This window comes from Ursus maritimus, unplaced genomic scaffold (genome assembly GCF_017311325.1).
Source record: "Ursus maritimus isolate PB19 unplaced genomic scaffold, ASM1731132v1 scaffold_1, whole genome shotgun sequence".
Taxonomy (NCBI): Eukaryota; Metazoa; Chordata; class Mammalia; order Carnivora; family Ursidae; genus Ursus; species Ursus maritimus.
This window is the reverse complement of record NW_024423343.1, coordinates 56,380,006-56,403,090: the sequence shown is the minus strand read 5'-3', so window position 1 is coordinate 56,403,090 and position 23,085 is coordinate 56,380,006. Positions and strand designations below refer to the sequence as shown.

At 47.8% G+C, this 23,085-nt stretch overlaps 1 protein-coding gene across 1 annotated transcript; it reads right to left on the bottom strand.

Moving 5' to 3' along the window:
• Nucleotides 1-4,663: 4,663 nt before the first annotated feature.
• Nucleotides 4,664-23,083, bottom strand: CHRNA1 (cholinergic receptor nicotinic alpha 1 subunit). Its single transcript, XM_008687156.2, has 9 exons — nucleotides 21,565-23,083; nucleotides 15,977-16,122; nucleotides 15,830-15,874; nucleotides 14,483-14,592; nucleotides 11,790-11,985; nucleotides 11,079-11,316; nucleotides 8,310-8,533; nucleotides 6,944-7,183; nucleotides 4,664-6,617 (listed from the first exon to the last, which is right to left on the bottom strand). Exons 1-9 carry the CDS (start codon nucleotides 21,605-21,607, stop codon nucleotides 6,486-6,488), a joined length of 1,374 nt encoding a protein of 457 aa, XP_008685378.1. The 5' UTR covers nucleotides 21,608-23,083; the 3' UTR covers nucleotides 4,664-6,485.
• Nucleotides 23,084-23,085: the final 2 nt, after the last annotated feature.

Sequence of the window (23,085 nt, the reverse complement as noted above, 5' to 3'; positions counted from 1 at the left end):
ACTCCACTCCCTTCCCAGCTTTGCTTTTTAACAAAATTTTTATTTTGTAACAATTTTAGATTTACAGAGAAGTTGCAAATATAGTTGTCTTAGTCTATTCAAACTGCTATGACAAAATACCACAGGCTGGGTGGCTTATAAACAACAGAAATTTCTTTCTCACGGTTCTGGAGGCGGGAAGTCCAGGATCACGGTGCTGACCCGACGTCACTGGGTTCTGGTGAGGACCCTCTTCAGAGCTGCTGACTGCAGCCTTCCTGCTCTGTGGTCACGTGGTGGAGGGGGGTGAGCTAGCTCCCTGGGGCTTCTTTAACAAGGTCATTCATCTCATTCATGAGAGCTCCACCCTCATGACCAGTCCCTTCCCAAAGGCCCCACCTCCTTATACCATCACATTGGGCACGAGTCTTCAACTTGAGTTTTGGGGGGATACAAACATTCAGGCCATAGCAATAGAGCTGAGAGTTCCCAAATGCCCTTCACCCAGCAGCCCTCAGTGTTCACATAGCCACAGTACATTTGTCAAAACTAAGCGGTTAAGATTGGTACAATACCCTTAACTAAATGATGGACTTTATTCAGATTTCACCTCATTTCCACCAAGGTCCGTTTCCTGTTCCACACTCCAGTCCAGAACACCACGTTGCAGTTAGCAGCTCTGCTTTTTATTCGCTGAGACACTTCCGCCACTTCCTGATCCTCAGCTGTCGCACAGGTCCAGCGGGAACAACTTGAGTGCACCCTCCACCTCACGGGGTGCAGCGAGTGAAGGGGTGGAGGAGGGAGGGCATTTTGTGAGCTGCATGCCAGTGTAAGGGATTGTTACGGAAGCCTGCAGCGTCCTCTCTTCACCACTGGCCACGAGGTCTGGGGCCTCTTGCTGACTCAGCTGCCATGGGCTTTGGAAGGACGCCTTCCTACCCGGCCTGCACTGGCCGGGGGGCTCCTAGTGCTCCAGGCCGTGTAGGCTGATTGGGGGGGGACATTGCCTCGTTGACTGACCAAGGGCTTTGGCCGAGCCCCCGCCCAGTGCTTCCTGTCTGTTTGCAAAGCTCCTCTGGGTGCTGCCAGCTTCAGGCTTTGGGGTGGAGGAGGCTGGAGGTTACAGACTCTGCTCTCTCCTGGGCACTTGAAATGACCAGTGCAGGGCCAGCAGGCCACAGAGTACTGTGCATTGGCTCAGCTGCTTTTCGATTCTCTCCTGGTTGGGGGAGGGGAGTGGTGGTGGGTTGAGGGTGCAGGGGTGAAGTGCTGAGTCTGTTTTGGGAGGTCTCAGGAGTCTAACTCGGCATGCCCTCTCCACGCTTGGCTCCGCCTGGGGTTTCCTGGAAGGATTTCCCATCTTCCCACAGCCACTCTCTCCCACCCTGCTTCCTGCTTAGTGCTTGTAGTTGATTAGTGGCCCCAAAAGATGTGTCTCAGTCCTAACCCCTGGTACCTGTGAATGTGACATTATTTGGAAATAGGGTCTTTGCAGTTGTAACCCAAGTTATGGATCTTATGATGAGATCATCGTGGATTTAGGGTAGGCCCTAAATCCAGAGACCGGTGTTCTTCTAAAGGACAGAAAAGGAGGAGACACTGAGAAGAAGGCACATGAGGATGGAGGCAGAGGGTGGAGTCCTGCTGCCACAAGCCAGGGGATACCAAAGGCAGCCAGCAGCCACCAGAAGCTACAAGTGAGGCATGGGACTGGTTCTCCCTCAGAGCCTCCAGAAGGAATCAGCCTGTTAACACCACGATGTTGGACTCTGGCCTTGTCTTAGCTCATGCTGCCATAACCAGATACCACGGAGTGGGTGGCTTAACCAAGAGAAATGGATTTTCCCACAGTCCTGGAGGCTGGAAATCTGAGGTCAGGATGCTGCTTGGGTGGGCTTTGGTGAGGGCCCTCTTCCTGACCTGCGGACAGCCGCCTTCGCCCTGGGTCCTCACACGGCAGTGAGCAGGAGAGTGGTTCTCCCTCAAAAGTACTAATCCCATTGTGAAGATTCTACTCTCATGACCTCATCTGAGCCTAAATTCCCCAAAGCCCCATCCTCAAATACCATCACATGGGGGGGTTAGGGCTTCTGTGTACAAATTTGGGGGGTAGCATTTCAGTCCATAGCAGGCCTCCAGAGCTGGGGGAGAATGAATTTCTGTTGTTTTAAGCCACCCAGCTTGTGGCACTTGGTTATGTAGCCTTGGGACACTGAGACAGGGCTCCTCCCCACTTCTCTAGGCCCCCTGCTCACGGAGACCACCAATGCAAAAGAAGACTTACGGGCTGCGATTGGGGGTCATGGCCAGAGCACCGGCTTGTGGGGATTGTGGGTGTGCATGAACGGTGGGATAGGGCTCATCGGGTCCAGACTCAGTGACCTTGGGAGGACCAGCACTGGGCAGAGGCGGGCTGGGGCTGTTGTTTGCACCCCTTATCTTTGGCTACACCCCTGAAAAGGGGGCCCTGGCACTACACTCAGAAGTGATTCATCAGCACAAACCCTTCCTGGATCTCCTGCTAGGCTGGCATTGAGTACCTGCCTGCGTGAACGAGCTTCACCAGACGGCCCCGCACCTGGCAGCCCGCCTGCGGAGGCGTCCATGCTGCAGAAGTTGTGTGTGGCGCACACTGGGTTGCTGCTCCTGGCCTGCTCAGGCATAGCTCCAGTCCCTACCGGGTGCCCCAAGGAGCCCCTGACCCCTACCTAGCTCAGGGCCCAAACACATCCCCCACACCGACCCAAGCACCAGCTTGGAGAAGTTAGAGGAAAGTGAGGAGAACCGGAAGCTGCAGTTGCGGGCTGAAAATTACAAGGACCCCAGGCCACTCCACCTGGCCGCCATCCTCGAAGAGGCGGACATGTATGCCTACTCCAGGAGGCCCTCGCTGACCTCAACAAACCGGAGCCCACGTGCAGCCTGCACTTGGCAGTGGAGGCCCACGCAGCTGACTTACCGGAGATTCTCCCGGGGGGCAGGCTCAGACCCTGCTGCCCCCGTCTGTGGCTGCACCTCACCAGCAGCACCAGGCTCCGGCCCCACCTCATCCCTGCCTGCCCCCTTTGCACACAAGGAGCCCCTGAGTCCAAGGATGCAGGCGACAGCCTGGCTTCAGCAGCAGTGGTGACAGCGACAGTGAGGATGAGGGCAGGAGTCGGGGGAAAGACCAAGCCATCCAGCTGGGGGGTGAGGGTAATTAGCAGGTATCAGAAGGGAGAAGAGCTACGAGGGAGAGCATTGACACCCACCTTGCGCTGCAGTCAGGACAGACCCAGGCAGGGGCAGTGGGAAGGCATTAAGGCACTGACAGAGGTCGGACCTCGACAGAGGTCGGACCTCGGCAGAGGTGCAGAAGAGACCATGCTGGGGTAACTGGTAAACACAGGAGCGGTGGGTGGCAGCATGCGGTGTTTTGGGGGGGAAGAGTTGGAGAACTCGGGCTGTAAGAGCATAACCCCGGGCAGCAGTGATCAGAACGTGGGTAGTAGTGGGGAAAGCCCTTAGCCAGCAGCAAGGAGGTGTACTTGGAAAACCCAGGCAGCAGAGACTTTCCCTTGGGCAAGGGACAGTATTGAGGAGTGGGGCCTGAGGGATTTGGGTAGAGGCAGAGGGAGGGTGTGGAGGGAGAGACCTCAAGTGGCTTCGGCGGCTCAGGAACTGGCGTGGGGCTAGAACTCAAGCAGTAGCTGTGGGAGAAATGCCCTTGAACGTGGTGGTTTGAGAAGCAGGAGCAGGGAACTCAGGCTTGAAGACGGGACCCTGTTCTTGGCAGGGGTGGAATCAGTCAGGCCGCGGGCAAGGAGGCCACTGCCTGAGCCCCTCTGCCTGGCACCCCCTACCCCCCAGGAGGAATGCAATGGCACTGTGGTCCCTAGTGGCCGGGGCCAACACTGCTACCTCCCACCCATCCTCCCACTCCCTCCCTGATGACCCCATCTGAATGTTAAGATAATTTCTGATTTAAAAATCTCCCAGTTCTGACAACCAGGGGCACAAAAAGAGAAGTCTTAGAAAGCTGAGCTCTGAATGGTTTCTGCTTCCGATTTCAGTCTGTAAATGCCCCCCCACCAACACGTACCTGTCTGTGTCCCAGTTGCAGGATGCTCCTCACTTCCCAGGAAGTCCTCCTGCTCTGCAGACACGCTCATCCACAGAGCTGCACGGGTGCAGGTGGGCCCGGCCCTCGGCAGTCGCCTCCCTGGGAGGAGACAGATCCCAGCACACCTCCCCCCCATTGCATCAGTGGTCTTCTGGAGACTGGGCCGAACTAAGGGAAGAGATTCCAAAGAGGAAAGCCTTTGATGTGGTGACAGATGGATGGGACAGGGATTTAGGGGCTGATGGAGTTAAGCATACAGCACTGTGGTATCCGCGCAGGCTGGCTCTGCTGGTGGGGAGGGAGTGTGCCCGAGGCCTTGCTCTGCGGGGAGAGGAGGGGTTATTTGATGTGAGGGGCACAGCACAAGAGCAGAGTGGGGAGATCTGGTGTGTCACCAAATCGCTCTATGACCTGAGGGAGGTCACTTCTCTAAGCCTCCACATCCTTAAAATGGGGAAAACAGAAGTGACTTTTCTGTTTCATCTCTGAATCAATAGTCAGTCCTGGGAGACTAGGCCGGATTAGGCAAGTAGCCGATTTTTTTTGTTCATCTAATTGGGGTAAAACAGATATAACATGACAGTTACAGTTTTATCATTGTTTTCGTTCTTTATTTTAATTGTGGTAAAATAAGCATAAAATTTACCATCTTGACCATGTTTAAATGTACAATTCAGTGGCATTAAGTACTTTCACAGTGGTGTACAACCATCACCACTGTCCATTCCAGAACTTTCCTATACTCCTAATCTGAATTTCTACCCGTTGAGCAATAACTCAGCCCTCCCCCTAAACCCAGGCTATCTATTCTACTTTCTCTCTCTATGAATTTGCCTCTTCTAGGTACCTCCGTTTCACAAGGTTTGTCCTTTGTGTCTGGCTTATTTCATCAAGCATGTTTCCAAGGTTGATCCGTATTGTAACATACATCAGAATTTCATTCCTCTCTAAGGCTGAATAATATTCCACTGTATGTATATACTGCTTTTCCACTGATGGACAGTGAGCTCTTTCCACCTTTTGGATTGTGATTAACACTGCTGTGAACATTGGCATACACATGTCTGTTCACGTCCCTGCTTTCACTTTTGGGTATGTACCTAGGAGTAGAATTACTGGATCCTATGATAATTCTATGTTTAGTTTTTTGAGGAACCACCAAAGTGTTTTCCCTTGAGTTTACTCTAAGATGAAGGCACTTTGTCCTGCCATGGGTGTGTGCTTGAGAATTCCATGGAGAAGTAGTTCGAAGCTACCTGGGATCAGAGAGGTCACCCAGAGCCCAGGGCTGCCCACTTTCTACTTCAGAACTGAATGACATTGTGGCTGGAAAGTGGCTATGAAGAAACAGAATTTTCTCTCCCGTTCACTTGTCTGGAATTTAAAGAATGGTAGTAATATGTGCATGCATTTCTGATTTCACTGATAGAACTAAAACCCCAAACAGGACTGAATGAGGACTGGGGAAAACGGCAGGAGGTTTAACTGGGAAGGGCAGAAAGGTGGCTGACATGAAGACCAAAGCTCTCAAAACCCTGAGTGGAGTTACGGGATGGCCTAGATCGGGTGGGGAGGGTCTGGGCGAGCAAGTGAGCAGAGGAACTGAACCAGCCCTGAGCTGCTTTGAATCCACATTTGGTCTGGGTTCAACTCTCAGTTCTTCTGCTTGCTGGTTTGGGCAATGAACCTAAGCTTCTCAAGTTCAGCTTTCTCATTTGTAAAACAGGGACATTATGAAAGTCAGGAATAAAACCACATTCGTGAGCCGATTCCCACAGTGCCTGGCTCTCACACTCGGTATAGCTCAGGAAACTAGCTGGCTGTGTTCCCCAAGCCCTGAGCAGCATACTCAGGGGCTGCGTTTCACTGGGAAGCCCTTCCCTCACCTCCCAGCTCTAGAAACCTGCTTTGCAGAAACCTGTTTTTGATGCAGTTTGCATTTTGGTGGCTGTTCTAGAACTTAGCTGCTGCCTTTCTACAGTTTCCTTTTCTCTCTGAATCAAATGCTTTATCTTTTTGGGACTGGCAGATGGGCTTACTTGTATGTACAAAACTGACTTTCAAACAAAGGATACATTCTTTGCTTAAAAAATTTAAAAAACAAACCAACAGAAAACCTGTTATTCTGGGCAAAACTCTTCCAGATGCCTTTGGAAATGAATACATCTTGTTAGTGATCCCATTTCAATTACTAGAAAGGGTTCACTCTCCAGGCAGATATAGCAGGATTGAAGGAGAAGCAATGTGAAAATACTTGAGGCCATCACCTTATGTAAATATAAATCATTAGCATTAGTCATAAATACAGAAGTTAGATGTCTGATAAGTGAGCTTGCATCAAAGTAGACCAGCATCTCTGTCTTCCCCGCCTTCCTCTGCTCTGCCTGGAGCTCAGCTCTGCTCATCCTTGCTGATTTAATTCAATGAGCCGACCTGCAAACACGGCCAGGGTTCCAATGATACAGACAAGCATGAAGACCCCAAGGAGAATGTGGTCCATCACCATTGCAACGTACTTCCATTCCTCGGCCGCCTGGGAGAGAGAAGAGTGTTAGAATTTCCTTAAGGTAGTCGTTAGACTCAGAGTGTTCATGTTATGCATCGTCTAGGACCCACTCAATCTGGAGATCTCAAAGCCCTCGGCATCCCTTGGCTGGCATGGTGATCCTTATCATTCCAATAGATTATTCACCATGGGATGGCTCACAAAGGCGGCTGAGAGGTGGTCACCAAGGCACATCGTCGGTCAGCAGCTGCCTCTTGAATGCCAGCCTACCTGTCAAGATAAACCTGTCCATCTGCACTCAAGTATTTGATCATTTAAACCTGGAGGTGTGGGTTTCAAGCCACGGAACTTACGTTATTGGACTCCTGGTCTGACTTCATGGTCTCTGCGATGTATTTGACTCCTTCAATGGCACTTTTTACCTCCGGGTGTTTGATCAGGGGAGAGTGGAAACCCATGGGTGGAGGCCCTGGCTTCCCAGAAATGTCAGAAATATCAATGTCTTCTGTAAAAATCTTTTTGTCTTGTTTTTCTCTGGATGGTCTTTTCATTGTGGAGAAGAACATGATATTTGGGATAGTGTCGATAAAAACCTAACATAAAAAAGAAATCCATGCATGAGAATAATTGCCAGCAGGGCAAGTATCAGACTCTGACTTTGAATTAGCAGTGTGACTTTAGGCAAGTCATTCGGCTTCTCTGGGCCTTAGCCTCTTTGTTCTTAAAACAAAAGGACTCTACTAGATTTTCTCAAGGATATCGTCAGGCGTGTTTTGTAGCCTGTCAAATTACTATGAATGGAGATGATTCTGTAATTTGAGCAGTTCGCCACTGGAGGGAGCCTGTGTGCAGCTATTGGACTCAATGAAGAGCCGATGATTCTTAAGCTTCCAGCCCTGCTGTTAAGTACCAGTTTCTCTCAAAGCCAGGTATTAGCAGGATAATATGGTTAAAGAAAAGGTCTTTCTGGCTAAAAGAATATATAAGTCTCCAAAGCAGCTACTCTGTTTTCTTCCATTTCTTGTTCCTGAAGAAATGCAACGTGTTGCTGGGAGTCATAGGAGTCTTTATAGATACAGGCATTGATTGTCTTCCCAAAAGAATACATTGAAAGCAGTAGTGTCTCTGTCAATTCATGACAAATCTTTTGCATGCTACAAAAAAGACCCTGGACGCTAGTGTCTCTGTGAAGTTTTATTTAAAAACTGACATATTTGACACGTTAACACATTTTAAATTTCAATAATGTAAATATTTGAGACCAAGTTCCTCAGTGAAACTCACTTTGTGACAATTTCTTGTCAAGCAGCCCCCTCCATTTCTAGCCCTTATTCTATCCTCAGCAGATGATTTTTCCCAGCAAAAAAATAAGCAGTCTGTTCAGAGTTTGGAAGACATACACACGGAAGTCTCAAGATTTTCACATCATTTGAATAAAAAGACAGTGATTTATTCACCTTCTCTAATCAAAGAGATTGTTTAAGCTTGAATTGGTAGTGGGCTTTGTTAATTCTGTTTTTCTTCTGTGCCCGCGGAGGCTACATGAGTTATTTATTCCTAGAAAGAGGCCAAAGAAAGTTCCTTCCAGAAATTGCTTCAAAATTGCCAGAAAGGACTTTCAGTTCCCAAGTACCCACAAGCGTTAGCCAGAATTCCACTGGCCACATGGAAGGAGAGATGTTCTTGCGGGCAAGAGTTTGCAGGGCCTCGGCCACTCACCTTGCGTACCCAGTCGGGCATGACGTGGGTGCTGGGGGAGCGGTGGTGTGTATTGATGACGATGACGGTGATGATGATGGACGCGATGACAAACACCATGGTGAACAGCATGTATTTCCCAATCAGGGGCACGGCACTGGAGGTGGAAGGGATCAGCTCCACGATGACCAGGAGAAACACAGTTAAGGACAGCAGAACAGAGATGCTTAGAGTCATTTTCTCTCCTGGACAAAATGAAGAAGAAATACAACCAGTCGTGTGTTATGGGCTGAATTGTCATACCCTTCAGTTTTACACATGGGAGCCCTAAGCCTCGGCACCTCCATGACTGTATTTGGAGATGAGGCCTTTGGAGAGGTGATTAAGTCAAAATGAGTTGATTAGGGAGGGCCCTCATCCAGTACGACTGGGCTGTCCTCATAGGAAGAGGAGATTAGGACACAGACACCCAGAGAGGAAAGACCAGGTGAAGACACAGGGAGAAGATGGCCATCTGCAAGCCAAGGAGAGAAGCCTCAGAGGAACCAAACCTTCTGACACCTTGACCTCCAGAACTATGTGGAACGAAATTCCTGTTGTTTAAGCCACCCAGTCTGGGGTAGTGTGGTATGCAGCCCTAGCAAACTCATACCACAGAACCCAAGGGTGAGAGCAATGTGACCCGCATGACGCTGGGGAAGTTTCTTGGGCAGAATTTGGTCCTATGAGACCTTACGCAGCTTGGCTCTGCTGACAATGGCAAGTGGCAGGCATTGCAATGAGAGGCTGCTGAGCGACCAGTGGCTCCTTGATCTCATGTCCCAGAATTCCATGGCTTGGTGGAACTCAGGAAACCAAGTACACCCAGCCGAGTGACAAGCTAGACTCCGGGGGGCAGTTTTCTGTCTGCAGCAGCGTGTCCTAAGCCTTCCAGAACTGAACCTGACCTGCGTGTTACCCAGCAGGTGCATGGGCAAGCCAGAAGTGCACGTGTAATTTTCTCGTTATGGGAGGAAGCTGCAGGATCAAAACCAAGAAAAGGACAAAACCAATGAACTACTTACTTTTTCACATTCCTCTAAGAGGATAATTTGGGTTTTTTTTTCTTGTTCTGTTTTTCATATTAAGGGGCCAGAGATTTCCCTGCCCCAGCCTCTTTTCACCAGGCCCTGTAATTTCAGGGTGAACAATTCCCTGTTAGAGTCTTGGTATGGCAAGTGAGGAAGGAAGGGCTGAATGGTACTGGAATATTTTTGTGGGGACTGACCACCTGAGATGCAGTTAGAGAGCCTTTGGAAGGGACTTTCCTTGGGCTGATCTTGCTGTTTGTCTTGGGAAACCCTTGCGTTGCCTTGTTCTCCTCCCATACCAGATGCTTCCAGATGCTACAAGTATCTACAGGATAGAGAGTGGATGCAAACAAGAAGTGACCAATTCTACCTACTTAGAAGTCTACTTCGTGGGGAGGAAAGTCTTTAAAAGTGAAAAAGAGGACAGAATTATAAGTATGAAATATTGATCAAGTTATATCAAATTTCTCGATTAATAATAATGATAATAAGAGCTAGCATTTATCAAGCATGCTCACTGTTCTAAATGCTCTTCAAGCATAAACCATTTCCCATTTACAGAAACTCTGACTCGATTCCATCCTGCCCTGACTGGCATTTTCCCTCTTCACTATAAGAAGTTTCATTTGATTAGAAAGTTGAAAAAAATCTGTGTTTGTGATCATTTGTTTAAAAATAAATACAGCCATAAGTACAACGTGCATTCTGTGGGGCAAACTCTTTTTTTTTTTTTTAAGATTTTTTTTTTTTTTAAGTAATCTCTACAGTCAGTGTGGGGCTTGAACTCACAACCCCGAGATCAAGAGTCACACGCTTTACCGACTGAGCCAGCCAGGCGCTCCTTGTGGGGCAAATCCTGGCTTATTCTCTCCTGCGGCCTTGTACATAACAACTGTTCAACAAATATGTTGAATGAGTGAGTGCATATGAATCTTTTTTTTCTTGTTGGAAAGTTGGATTTAGATGTGTGTGTGTGTGTATGTCTATCGTTTTGATATTATTGTTACCTGTCATAAGTTTGAGGACTGTCTGTACCACCTTTCTTTTTCCCTACTTGTCTGCCCTAAATTGTTTATGAGCGGTGACTTCAAGCAGGCACTCGTGTACCCTTTTCCCCTTTTCTGCGGATTGTTGGTATTTGGTCGCAAATTATGTCGCAGATGTGATTACCCATAGGAGGTAAGAAAGTTGCCTAGGCTGATATGTGAGAAAGAATTGCCACTTGGAAAATATGGTCTTGTGTATAAAGATACTGCCATCTGGAAAACAGACACACAAAAGCTATTTTCAAGTGGCGAGCAGTGAGCAAAAGAGGCAAGACTTGGATTAATCAGTATATGGCCAGTGGCTTCATAGGGGAAGTGACACGGGGAATGTCTGTGACCCAAGCCTTATTCAGCACGTTCCTGGGTGCACAGTAGGTATTCAGCAAGCAGGTATTGGTGGTTATTCACATTAACTAGACAGAGCTGTGTATGCGTGCCTCTGGGGTCATGTCCAGCTCTGCCTGCCCCGTAGTCTGCTCCAGCTGTGAGCTCTCGCCACAGTGACTCACCCCTGAACGTGGCTGCTCAGTAAATGCGTCCTCCCAGGGATGATGATTTGGGCCTGTCTGCCGGTATTTGTTTATTAGCCCATGATTATTTCTGGTTTTCCCCAAAATAGCAGCACGAGGTCTGTCCGCATCAGCAGCAGCCGCCGCCATGGCAACGGCACCCACCTGAGTCCGTGGGCAGGTAGAACACCAGGCCAGTTAGAAAGGAGAAGAGCAGGCAGGGAATGATGACGTTGACGATGAAGTAGAGGGGCAGGCGCTGCATGACAAAGTGGTAGGTGATGTCCAGGTAGGGGGTGGAGGGGCAGCAGGCATAGAACACCCAGTGCTTCCAGCCCCGGGACTCCTTGATCACCCATTCTCCACTTTCCATGAAGTTGCTCAGGTCTGGTTGGTCGCTCTCCTGAGAAGATGAAATGAAACTTTGAAAACCCAGCTGTGTCCCGCTGCAGATGGATGGGTTTCAGACTCAGCTGTAATAAAGCAACATATTCCAGCGCTGTTGGGACTGGAATGGCACCCAGGGGGTCACCTCCAATCTGGGGGCTTAGAGTCCTTTCCTATAAAACGAGGGGGGTTTGGACTCCTGGGATCCTCCATGTCGACCACACCTTCGAGTCACTTGGGAACTTGACAACATATTGGTGCCTTAGTCCCACCCCAGACTGATAAAGCCAGAATTCCTGGGGCCGAGCCGGGGCATATGGGGCATAGGACCGTATGTAAGCTCCCAGGTGGTTCTCATGTGCACACATCGAACCGTTGAATTCGATGATCCCCGAGGGTCTGACTGGTGCGGAGAGCCTGTGATTCTGGAGGGGCTGAGCCGGACAGCTGGATGACGCTCCAGCCCCACCCCGCGAGGTCGGCACCTACCGGGTTGATGGCCACCACCGAGCCATCATAGGTCCAGGTGCCCAGCTTCATGCTGCAGTTCTGTTCATCAAAGGGGAAGTGGGTGACGATGATCTCACAGTAGCTTTTGAAGATGGCCGGGGGTGTCCATGTGATGTGGCCAGTGTAGTCCAGGAGCACTTTGGTGAACTTGACAATGGCAAAGTCACCATCTGCACTGCAATTGGGATCAAAGAGGAACATGACTCCAAGTGACGGATAAGCCTTCAGTTCTGCTTGGGGATGTTAGCGGGAGACAGCTGTTAATTATTCAGGTGCTAATTATAGATGCTTTCATTCGGGCAGTGTCACTTTTTATTCATGGCAACGTTTCCCAAATTTGTCTGATAATCGCTGGGGTGCTTGTTTAAAATATAGATTTCTGAGCACCATCTAAGTAAGCACTAAATCAGAATATCTGGGGAAGAACCAAGGAATCTACAGGTTTAAAAAAGTAACAGGTGACACTCTATACCAGATGTTTTCTTCCCAGTCCTCAGTAGTATTTGTAATGTTAATCTCCATCTCTCCCTTCCCCAATATACTTTCAAAGTTAACTGGGAAAAAAAAATGGGAATTTTAAATAAAAACACGTCCAGTGACTCCTTACTGTGGTAAGCAGGTTAAAGAAGGGCTCTGTTTCCTTTTTCAGGACTATCTAGGGGCACCTAGGTGGCTCAGTCATTAAGTGTCTGCCTTCGGCTCAGGGCCTGATCCCAAGGTCCTGGGATCAAGCCCCACATCAGGCTCCTCCGCAGGGACCCTGCTTCTTCCTCTCCCCTTCCCCCTGCTTGTGTTCCCTCTCTCACTGGCTATCTCTCTGTCAAATAAATAAATAAAATCTTTAAAAAAAAAAAAAAGAACTATCTAGAACTTAGTAGGGTGGAGTCGCAAACTCAGATGCCTCCAGGGCCAGGCAGGTGAGTGAGGGGTGAGGGGAGAGCCTTCTCTCCTCTAAGGAAGGCTCCACTCGGCTTTGCTGTGGAGTCCTCTTGTGAGGGAAGGCCTGATGCTGCCAGATATTGGGATTCTTCCTCAGAAGCTGGAAATGTAGATTTTTTTTTTAGTCCACAGTTTCCATGTTTTTGAATAAGGGATTTTTCTACAGAGACTAGAACTCCAGAGTTTAATATGATATTTTTCAATTTTCAAATGTTGGCACGAATTTCTCATTTAAAAAATCCACCATGGTAGAGGGGCACCTGGGTGGCTCAGTCGGTGAAGTGTCTGCCTTCAGTTCAGGTCATGATCTCAGGGTTCTGGGATGGAGGCCCACGTCGGACTCCCTGCTCACCAGGGAGCCTGCTTCTCCCTCTGCCCCTCACTGCCCTGCTCGTGCTCTCTCTCTCTCTCAAATAAATGAGTAAAATCTTTTTTAAAAATTAATAAATAAATAATCCACCATGGTAGATAATAAAAAAATAACAAGCCGCTTCTGTAGGCCTTATTCAGTGGGCAGTCCACTTGACCCCAAACTGCCAGTGTCCTGGGGCCTTGGCCAGAGGTATTAGAATAGGTGTTGAACAGGTGGGTGGGGTCTGCCCTGGGGGACTTTCTGGGACATATGGCTTATATTGGTGCCTCACTTCATAAATCAAGAACTTTTCTTCCACTGGTTTTTCCCTGGGGTGGAGGTGGGGCTCTATCCAGAAAACTGTGTGATTTGGACCTTCCCAGAAGAGCCCCAAAGAGCAGAGGGCCGCAGGAACATCTATCTAGACCTGTCTCTGTAAGCAAGTAAAAACAGGGTTCTCTCCCCACCAGGGTGTCCCCGAGCGAGCTTGTCAGGAGGACCCGAGGACTTTAATTGCTTCTCTTAGGTTCTTACTGAAAGAGAAACTTACTGAAAGAGACACTCTGCTCCATCAGCATGTTTGTCCAAAAAGGTTACACAAATGATTGGCTAATTGGGCTCAAGCTTGAATCTCAGATATCACTGGGAAATATGTAGGAGAAAATCAAAGCAGGAGGGTGGCCCATAAAGGGTGTCCTTTCCATTCACAAGCCCTTGCCGCCCTCCCTGGTCACTGCGCGAGAAGGCGCAGCCCGCTTGCCCAGACACACGCTGTAGACTGTCAGACCGCAGATCCTCCAGGCCGATGGCGGATGCTCCTGCCCGGGAAGGACGCTCTTTGAAATGAACATTCCCTGACAAATGAAGGGCGTATGATAATGAACCTGTCATTAAACCAGAGTGTCTTGCATCACATTATAATTTCACAACATGCAGTCTGTCACGGAGCCCAGTGGATGGGCGACGCAGGCATCCCCGGCCATCGGCAGCACGCGATGTCTCAGGATGCCGTGAGGACGTGATGGATAACTACCCCAGGAGGTTCGAACCTGTTGGTAGGAAGGGCGTTTAATTCCAAGGAACTCAATTATATGAATTTGGGTTCCTTGGATAGTTGCCATACACCCTTCAGGAGCTCTCAGGGATTAAATGTCTCCCACCCCGCAGCCCCGACTCAATTTGGCTCTGATAATTGTTTCTATTCATAACATGAGACACCATATGGCACCCCTAGCATGTCAACTTGGCTCTTGGTTTTTAAGGGTTATTTAATGTGAACCGTGGTGAAACGCATACTGAGAGTGGCAGCCCTTCCGATAGGGCACTTGGGCTCCACCTGCCCCAGGAATGTCCCCCTCCCCAGTTTGTCCGTTTGGCTTACTTGTTATAAAGAACAAGGTCTGGGCGCCAGATCTTTTCCGAGGGAATGTGGATTTTTTTCACGCCACCATAGTCTTCTGGATTCCATTTTAGGTTGTAATCCACCCATTGCTAGAAATGAAGGCATTTCACTAATAAAAAGAGCTAAAAACATTTTTTTAAAAATCAAACGTTATGAAGTGGTGTTGGGGTGGCTCAGTCAGTTAAGCAGCCGAATCTTGATTTCGGCTCAGGTCATGATCTCGGGGTCGTGGGATTGAGCCCTGAGTCGGCACAGAGTCTGCTTGAGACTCTTTCTCCCTCTTGCTCTGCCCCTCCTGCCTGCTCACTCTCTCTCTCTCTCTAAGATAAAGAAATAAAATCTTTACAAATAAATAAATAAATATCTACGGTTATCAAGAGTCCTGATGGTATGATAGTTCGGATATTGACAGAAATTGTGCTCCAATAAAAAAAGGTTTGATTCAGAATCAGCTTTCAGTCTAGCAAACACTTCTGTAGTACTGACTCCGTGCTATTCTGAGCATTTTACATGTATCCATGATTTCGTCTTCACAACAACCCTATGAGGGAAGAGTGTCCGTTGGCCCTATTTTACAGATGAGTAAACAAAGGCACCCCAAGTTACGTCACTGGATGGTGGCACAACCACCACGCCACACTGCCCCCCCCAGGAGAAGAGAATGACCCTATTGTGCACGTTTCCCTCAAGCCGCCAACATCATCTGTTAGAAGTATTGTATTTTTTCCTACCTTATAAAAGTAATATATGACCAATGCAGCCCATTCAGATGATGCAGTGTTACGAATTGAACCATGTCTCCCCCAAAACTCATACGTTGAAGTCCTAATCCCCACTACCTCAGAATATAACTTTATTTGGAGACAGGGTCTTTATAGAGGTAATTAGGTTAAAATTAGGTCATTGAGATAGGCCCTAACCCAACATGAGTCGTGTCCTTAAAGAAGGAGGCTACTGAAGACGGAAATAACACCCTGTGGACATGACGTTGGCCAACTGTATGCAAAGAAGAAAGGCCTGGAAGCAGATTCCCCCTCAGAGCCCTCAGAAGGAACCAGTTCTGCTGATACCCTAGTTTTGGACTTTTGGCCTCAAGAACTGCAAGAGAATAAATTTCTTTGTCTGTGGCTTTGTTTACGGTAGCCTAGCAGAGCACAAAGTAAAACACGCCCCCCCAACATGTACGATCCATAATCCCACGACACTGAAATATTTACGTGCAATATGTTGGTATATGTCCCTGATACCCAGACGGATTCCCTCTGCGCCCAGGTTCAATTCCAGGGTGAATACAGACGACATCAGTGCACTTATCTAGCTGAATACCTGTTTCAGCCGCACGTTGGTTGTCACAATCTGATTTACTTCATCCTGAAAAAAGATACGACCGCATCTTTAGGGGTAAGGAGGGGAGCAGAAGCGAGGGGGCCCCCGGGTGAGAGGTGTGGGGAGCCCCGAGTGCTGCTGTCTCACCACGTTGATGAGCTGGATCAGCTGTAGGCCCACGGTGACCTCTACAGCCTGGCGGTGGTCTTCCACCGGCCGCACCACACTGTTGTAATCTTCAAATAGCTTCGCCACCAGGCGGGTCTCATGTTCGGAGCCCAGGACGAGGCCAGCTGGGACAGCAAAGGACACACACACCGTCAGATTCTGCTCCCCACCCTCCACCCGGACTAACACGAGTCACTGAGGTGTGAGCAGCGAATGGAAGGCACGCAGGCCCCCTTGTTGAAGGGCTCCCAGTGCAGCTTTTATGGTCCTAAGTCCGCAGCTGCTGGTGTGGTCCCTTCCCAGCGGGGTGTGCCAGATTACCATGACACTTGTGCTCTGAACAGGTGACATTCCTTAACACAGCCGCTGGCTGGCATCAGGTTTGCTGGATACACACACACAAGAAGAAAAGTCCGCACAAAAGCCCGTCTCCATGTTTCAGGGTCTCATCATGGGGTAATGAAATCTCAGATTGGCCGGCCTCAGATCTCAAAGCGCTATGAACAGCCAAAAATTGATGCCGGTTCCTACCCACTAGGATGGCAAGAATTCACAAAATTGAAAGCAGTAAATATCGGTGAGATTGTGGAGCTCTCATATGTTGCTGGTGAGAATGTGAAACGGTGCAGTCGCTCTGGGAGACTGTTTGGCACACGAGTTACATGCGGAGTGACCATCTGACCTGGTGATTCCACACCTAGGCATATTCCCAAAGAACTGTCCGCACAGAACCTTGTACACCACTGTTCATGGAAGCACTATACATAATAGCTAAAAGATGGAAACAACCCGAATGCCCATCAACAGATAAATGGATGAACAAACTGTAGCATGTCCACGCAGCAGAATATTATTCACCCATAAAAAGGAAGTATTGATTTACGTTACAACGTGGAGGAACCCTGAAAACACGGTGCTAAGTGAAAGAAATCAGACACAAAAGGGGCACATATCTTAGGATTCCACTTATATGAAATATTCAGATTAGGTAAATCCGCAGAGAGAGCAGATTAGTGGTTAGCAGGGACTGAGGGGACAGGGGAAGGGAGAGTGACTGCTAATGGGTGTATGGGGACAGGGTTTCCTTTTGGGGTGATGAAAAATTTCTGGAACTAGATAGCAGTGATGGTTGCGTAACATTGTGAATGTACTTAATGCCACTGAATCATACACTTTAAAATGGCAATTTTAGGTAATGTGTGTTTTTCCAGGGCAAATTCTATGTAATGTGTATTTTCCTGTAATTTAAAAAAAAAATCACTGCTGGTGAGTATACATCCCTGTTAAGTTACATAGAGTAAAAATCATGTGCTTTTCTGACCTGGATTTGGGGCTACTATCTGGAGCATGAGTGACTCCTAGGAATCTTTACTACATTTTCCTTCAGGATTCTGAGCAATGTTATCAACTACTCTTGGACCCCACAGCACTCTTGTGTCCCATGTTGCACGGTTCTCACCAGCCTCTGGTGAGGCAGGCCGACCAGCATTCTCACCTGAGATCTGAGAGGCTGGAAGACTTATCCAAGGTCCTGTGGCTAGGGCAGAGCTTGCAGGGAGCCCTGCCATTTTGCGCTCTGCTCCAGCACTAACTCGAGATAACATAAGTGTGTTGTGGGCTGTCCTGGAAAGTGCACCACTGCACCTAGCATTATTCTTATGAGAAAAAGCGTTCCCAGTTCCAACAAGTGCCTTATGAAGGGTCTTTGTAACTTAAGCCTTACGTGGATTGGGGATTGCCTGTTCAGGATTAGGGGAGGAAGCAGACACACGATCCACGTGCCCTAATGCACGTAACCAGATCTCCCCTTTCCGCAGGTTATTGCTGAAGCCACATACCTTCCCCTTTGGCCAAGACAACTTTAAAAATTGAATGAGTGAGATGTTTTCCTTTTTTCCCCAGTAGTGTTAATCTATTGCCTCTAAGACAGGTTATTATTTTTCTTTATTGTTTTTCTCCTTGAATCCTCAGTTTGAAAGAGTTTGTCAACAAAATAATTAAGTAAAAAGTAATTCCTTTTTCTATTTTTACTAACTAATAAAAATAATAGTGAGCATATCGAACTGTTATGTGGCAGACACTGTTCTGTGTGCTTTGTATGAACTAACTCTTCCAATCCTCATAACTGGGTGGGGTAGGTACTGTTCGTGTCCTCACTTTACACAGGAGGAAATTGAACCATAAAGACGTTGAGTGAGTTGTCCAGATTTCATAAATGGTGGAGTCAGGATTCAAGCCCAGCGCCAATGCTCTCAACCACTATTTCACATCCAGAACTTTGGATCATCTTGAAATAACCAGTGTTATACAATGAGTTGAAACATTTTCATCTTCTCAAAAGTGTGTATTTTGTTGGTAAAGCTTCACTGTTGGCCCTGTATTTGCATTATCTTATTGAATCCTTACAGCAGTCCTATGAGATAAGTCTTTACCCCTAGTTTACAAGTGAGAAAATGGACATTTGGACAGTTGAGGCACGTAATTTTCATGGTTCCCAGCTATTTGGAAGTGGAACTAGAAATGCAGGCAGTCTGACCCCAGGGTCTGTGCTCTTTACTACCTCCCTAAAGATAAATGTATCATTCCCATTTGGATTTTTGAAGCTTTCAGTATAGCCTAAATGTCTGCATTATGACCTTCCTGAGCTCTGTGTATGGAATCCCTGACCTCACCTACCACATTTCTAGTTTCCCAAACTTTCTGAACCCAAAAGAATCCATGAAGCGCTTGCACATAACATCTCGCCCAAACCTTGCATTGACACCCTTCAAGGCAGCGTGTTGTCCATTGAGCCCCTGGAACACGGCAATCCTCTGTCCTCCATCCCTGTCCATCCTGGGCCCCTCCTGACCCATGGTGGGGGGCAGGACCCCGGCATGGGTCACCGAGTGCCTTGGCCACTGAGTTTGAATCTACTGCTTTGGCACTGCTGGGCTGCTTATTTTTAAGTGACTGTTTATTCCCCATTGACAGGAAGAACATACTAGAAAGCATCAGATAGAGCAGATGGTCCACATTATGAAGCAGGAAAACTATGCAGGCCAACTCTATGGTCCACTAGGGAGAAGGGGAAGACCGGGGAGACAGGCCTCATCAGCATTCCAGTGACATTCGCTTCCTCCTCTCTCAGTCTCACAAATAACAAGAGACCCTGTTCCTTCTGTAATGCATTTCTAAGGAATTTCTGTGGAGGTCTCCATTTCTTAGATTGGGTTCTTTGGTGGTGATGGTGTGGTGGTGGTGATTTCATTTTTCCTCCCCAAAGCAGGGCAGAGTGAGAGAAAACATACAGGACTTGAAGTCAGAATTCTGGATAGTTGGACCAGTTCTTCATGGAGTCAATGAATCACAGTAAAAACTTTCTTAAAGACAGGGTGTAAATTGATAAACGTACAGACAAAGTCAAAGTCTTTCTTTTCAGCAAGATCATATGGGTAATCTTTATTCAGACGGTGGCAACATTAATCATTCATCAAGTACTTATTGAGCACTTACTGTGTGCGAAGCATTGCTTTAAGAGCTTTGAGATATTCAGAGGGGGGTGGGGGAATGGGATGGACTGGTGGTGGGTAGTGAGGAGGGCACGTGTTGCATGGTGCACTGGGTGTTATACGCAACTAATGAAGCATTGAGCTTTACATCGGAAACCAGGGATGTACTGTATGGTGACTAACATAATATAATAAAAAAACATTTAAAAAAAAGAGCTTTGAGATATTCAGAGGTGAATCTGATATGTAGCCTATCTTTCTACCCTCGTGGAGATTGACTTGTGTCATTTACATAAATAGCTAGGAACAAGTTGGAAAGTAATATGCCATAAGAAAAACGGCAGTGTGAAGTACTTAGGATTCCAGAGATGGAAGAGAGGAAGAGGTTGTAATCAAAAGTGCTGTGTAAGTAGGACAGAGATCATTATGTGGTAAGCTAACATAAGAAAAAGTGTCCCTGATGTGAATGAGAATTTTGGCCACAAAGAACTGAACCAGCCACAGTTTCAAAGTGTTCTTTTTGTACCATATTGGCTCAATTTGCATTTTTATGGAGGAACAGCCTGCTGGATTGGGTGAAAGGAATTCTGCAATGTTACCAGTCACTTTGGGTAATTCTTTTTAAATTTTTTAAATTTTTTATTATGTTATGTTAGTCACCATGCCCTTTGGGTAATTCTTATCTCAACCTGGTGCTGTACCGCTTGCTACCTTTGGCAATTTCAGGCTGGATTTTCTGACCGGGCACAGCATAAACAGTCTCCAACTGATCACATTCCAACATTCGTAAGCTAAGTGACTCCAGGCAGCTCAGTTCATGTCTTTCAGCCTCAGTTTCCCTGTAAGAGCGAATTAAAGTTGTGGGGGGGACTGCCTCATCTAGCTCTACATTTCTACGAGCCCCTGTGTGAATTGATATCAGGAAACTCTACGTTTGCTCTAAACATAGATCACATAACTTTTTAGATAGGTAAACATGCATTTTCCAGAGGTCCTTGGTGTCCTAAGAGATCGTTTAAGGATTTTTATGTGTAAGCATATCACTGAAGAATTTTCATTTGAGTGTAGTGTCTGCAGGCGCACACACACACACACACACACACACGTGTGCACACACACACCACCACCACCACAGGCCAGTTTTGGTTGGATTAAGTCCAAACCCCCCAGGCTGTAATTTATCTGAGCTTAGGCTATTTCCCTGAACTCTGCTCTTGAAAAACATTAATAATAAAGCTCTTTACCTTTTTTGCCCAGAAGGTCTGTGTGTCAGAGCAATATTAGAGAAGAGAAATCACAGCATGTCAGCCGTCTTGTTTCTCAGGTGAGATGATATCACCAGTAAACTTTCATAGGAAGCCATCTGCAAACATCTCCCACTTCCCCTACCGGAAGTTTGGGATTACAGCTAGCGTTTCAGCTGCTGTGTGGTGACACATTCCAGAGGGGAATGCAGGTCAAGGGCTGTGCAAGGTTTTATAGTTTCAGTTCCAACCCAAACCTACATATAGTAAAACAGTAGGCAGAAGTGCATTCATGCGAACTTTTTTTTTAACTGCAGAAGTTAAAAAAATTACCAAGTATTTAATCTCTTATGAAAAGAGTTTAGTTACAATTATTAATAGGTTTCTCTCTCCAGCACATGCAGCTGTCAATCAGTCCTCTTCATTACCAGAATGCTCCCAGAGCAGTAAAAGGACTTCTTCTCCAAATTGTCTGTCATTGTAAGATGCCACCCTAAGTCCCTGTAGCTGCTCCACTCTGAGAGCTGCCTTGGTGGTAGCAGGGGCGCTGGATCTGATCATACGGGGGCGACGCCGGGCCCCGATGGCGGGAGGGACCTGCACCTCTACTTTGTAGCCTCTGACCAGGCAGTTCCCGTTTTTACTGGATAACACAAACTAGAAATCTTTATCCGCAAACCGAATCAAGCCAACAAGAGTGAGAAACCGACAGAGGAGCTCCCAGGGTGATGAAGCCCGGCCATTCTGCGTTCCCATCCCAGAAGCAGCATACTGCTCTGGGGACGTCCGCTGCTTCAGCCTCACCGGAGAGCCCCTCGGCCCTGGCACTTACCTGAGCAGAGCCCAAGGAGCAGGAGGGGTGGCCAGGGCTCCATGGGCTGTCGGCGCTCGTGTGGATTGGTGTCCGAGTGGTGGCCTGTGTGTGCTGCTCGCAAGCCCTCTCTGGCTGGAAGCTTGGCTGCTAGAGGGCTTGGAGAGTGAGTCTGCTCGGTGGAGCTATTGTCTTACACCACCTGTTTGTGGCAGTGACAGCTGGGCTGCCCAGAGCCCTGGAGCCCAGGGACTTGCTGAGGGCCTGACAGTATTACAGGGTGCCTCACTTTACATAATTGCTGTAGCCTTGACAAGTTGAGTGTGATCTGCATTGTATTTTAAATGCACCATGAGTTAGGTTTAATTTACAGAAAAGATAACTTGAGTAGGGAATGAATTATTTTGAATGGTGAGCAACCCCCTCCTTTTTGTATAAACCAGACCCTCATCTATGTGGATTGATCTGGATCGCGGTCCCTATGTCTGAGTAGATCGTCAGCTGTTTGTGTAAGACGCTGGTCATCACAGAAGTCCACATTCTACACACAGGGCGGTTCATTTGCTTTGGTTCGTTCTAGACTGAGAATGCATGGGGCTGTCGTGCCCAATGAATTTGAGAAGAGTGTGGTTGGTGCTGAATCTACTGTCGGAGAATTTCACGTTTGGTTGGGTTTGGTTTTTAACAAAGACGGCTTCTTCCATAAAACTGGTTTTACTGGCCCCTGGAGTGGCTGTTCCAGCCCCCGTCTCTGTATCCGGCAGTACCTGTCCCATGGTGCGCCATTAGCTGGCGCTAACTGCCCACCTCCCACGTACTGTCATTCAAGTGAAGCGTAATTAGCGACAAAGTGTCCCACTGCATAAGCATTTGTTCCAGGCTCCTACTCTCTTCCATCCATTCTCTGCCTACTCTCACTCAGGGAAGCAAAGAACAGAGTGGTTCAGCTTTTCAATTTCTTTGTTAAAAAACAGCCACCACGCTAAAAGTCAGCAGTTGGTAATTGCTCAGTCTGAAGAATATTTTTACCAAAACAGGGAAGGAAGCAGTTATTTAAAGAGACCCTGCCCGTTCCTTCCTTTTTCCCCAAATTGAATCAGGTGAGGAAGTTCCCTCATCTCAAGTCCGAGGACAGAATCCTGACAAATCCTCCCATTCTGGTGAGTCCAAACAGATCATTAGAGAAAAGGCTTGGAAGGTACAGGCGAGAGCTGCACATTGACGTTATTTTATTTTTTCTGTGTAAGTTGTGGGAAATCAGCTCACTGTCCACTAAAAAATTGGTTCTGTCCTTTCCAGAGTATTGCACTCTGACTGCCTAGCCAGAAAATACATCCTTCCTCCCGATTCCTTGCATCTAGATGGAGCCATGTGACTGAATTCTAGAAAATGAAATGGGAGGAGAAATTTTGAGACTCACAGACCCTCTCAGCAGAGCACATCCATGCTGTTCGAGTCTTCTCTCCAGTACCGGGCGCCTGGGTGGCTCAGTGGGCTGAGCATCTGCCTTCGGCTCAGGTCACGATCTCAGGGTCCTGGAAT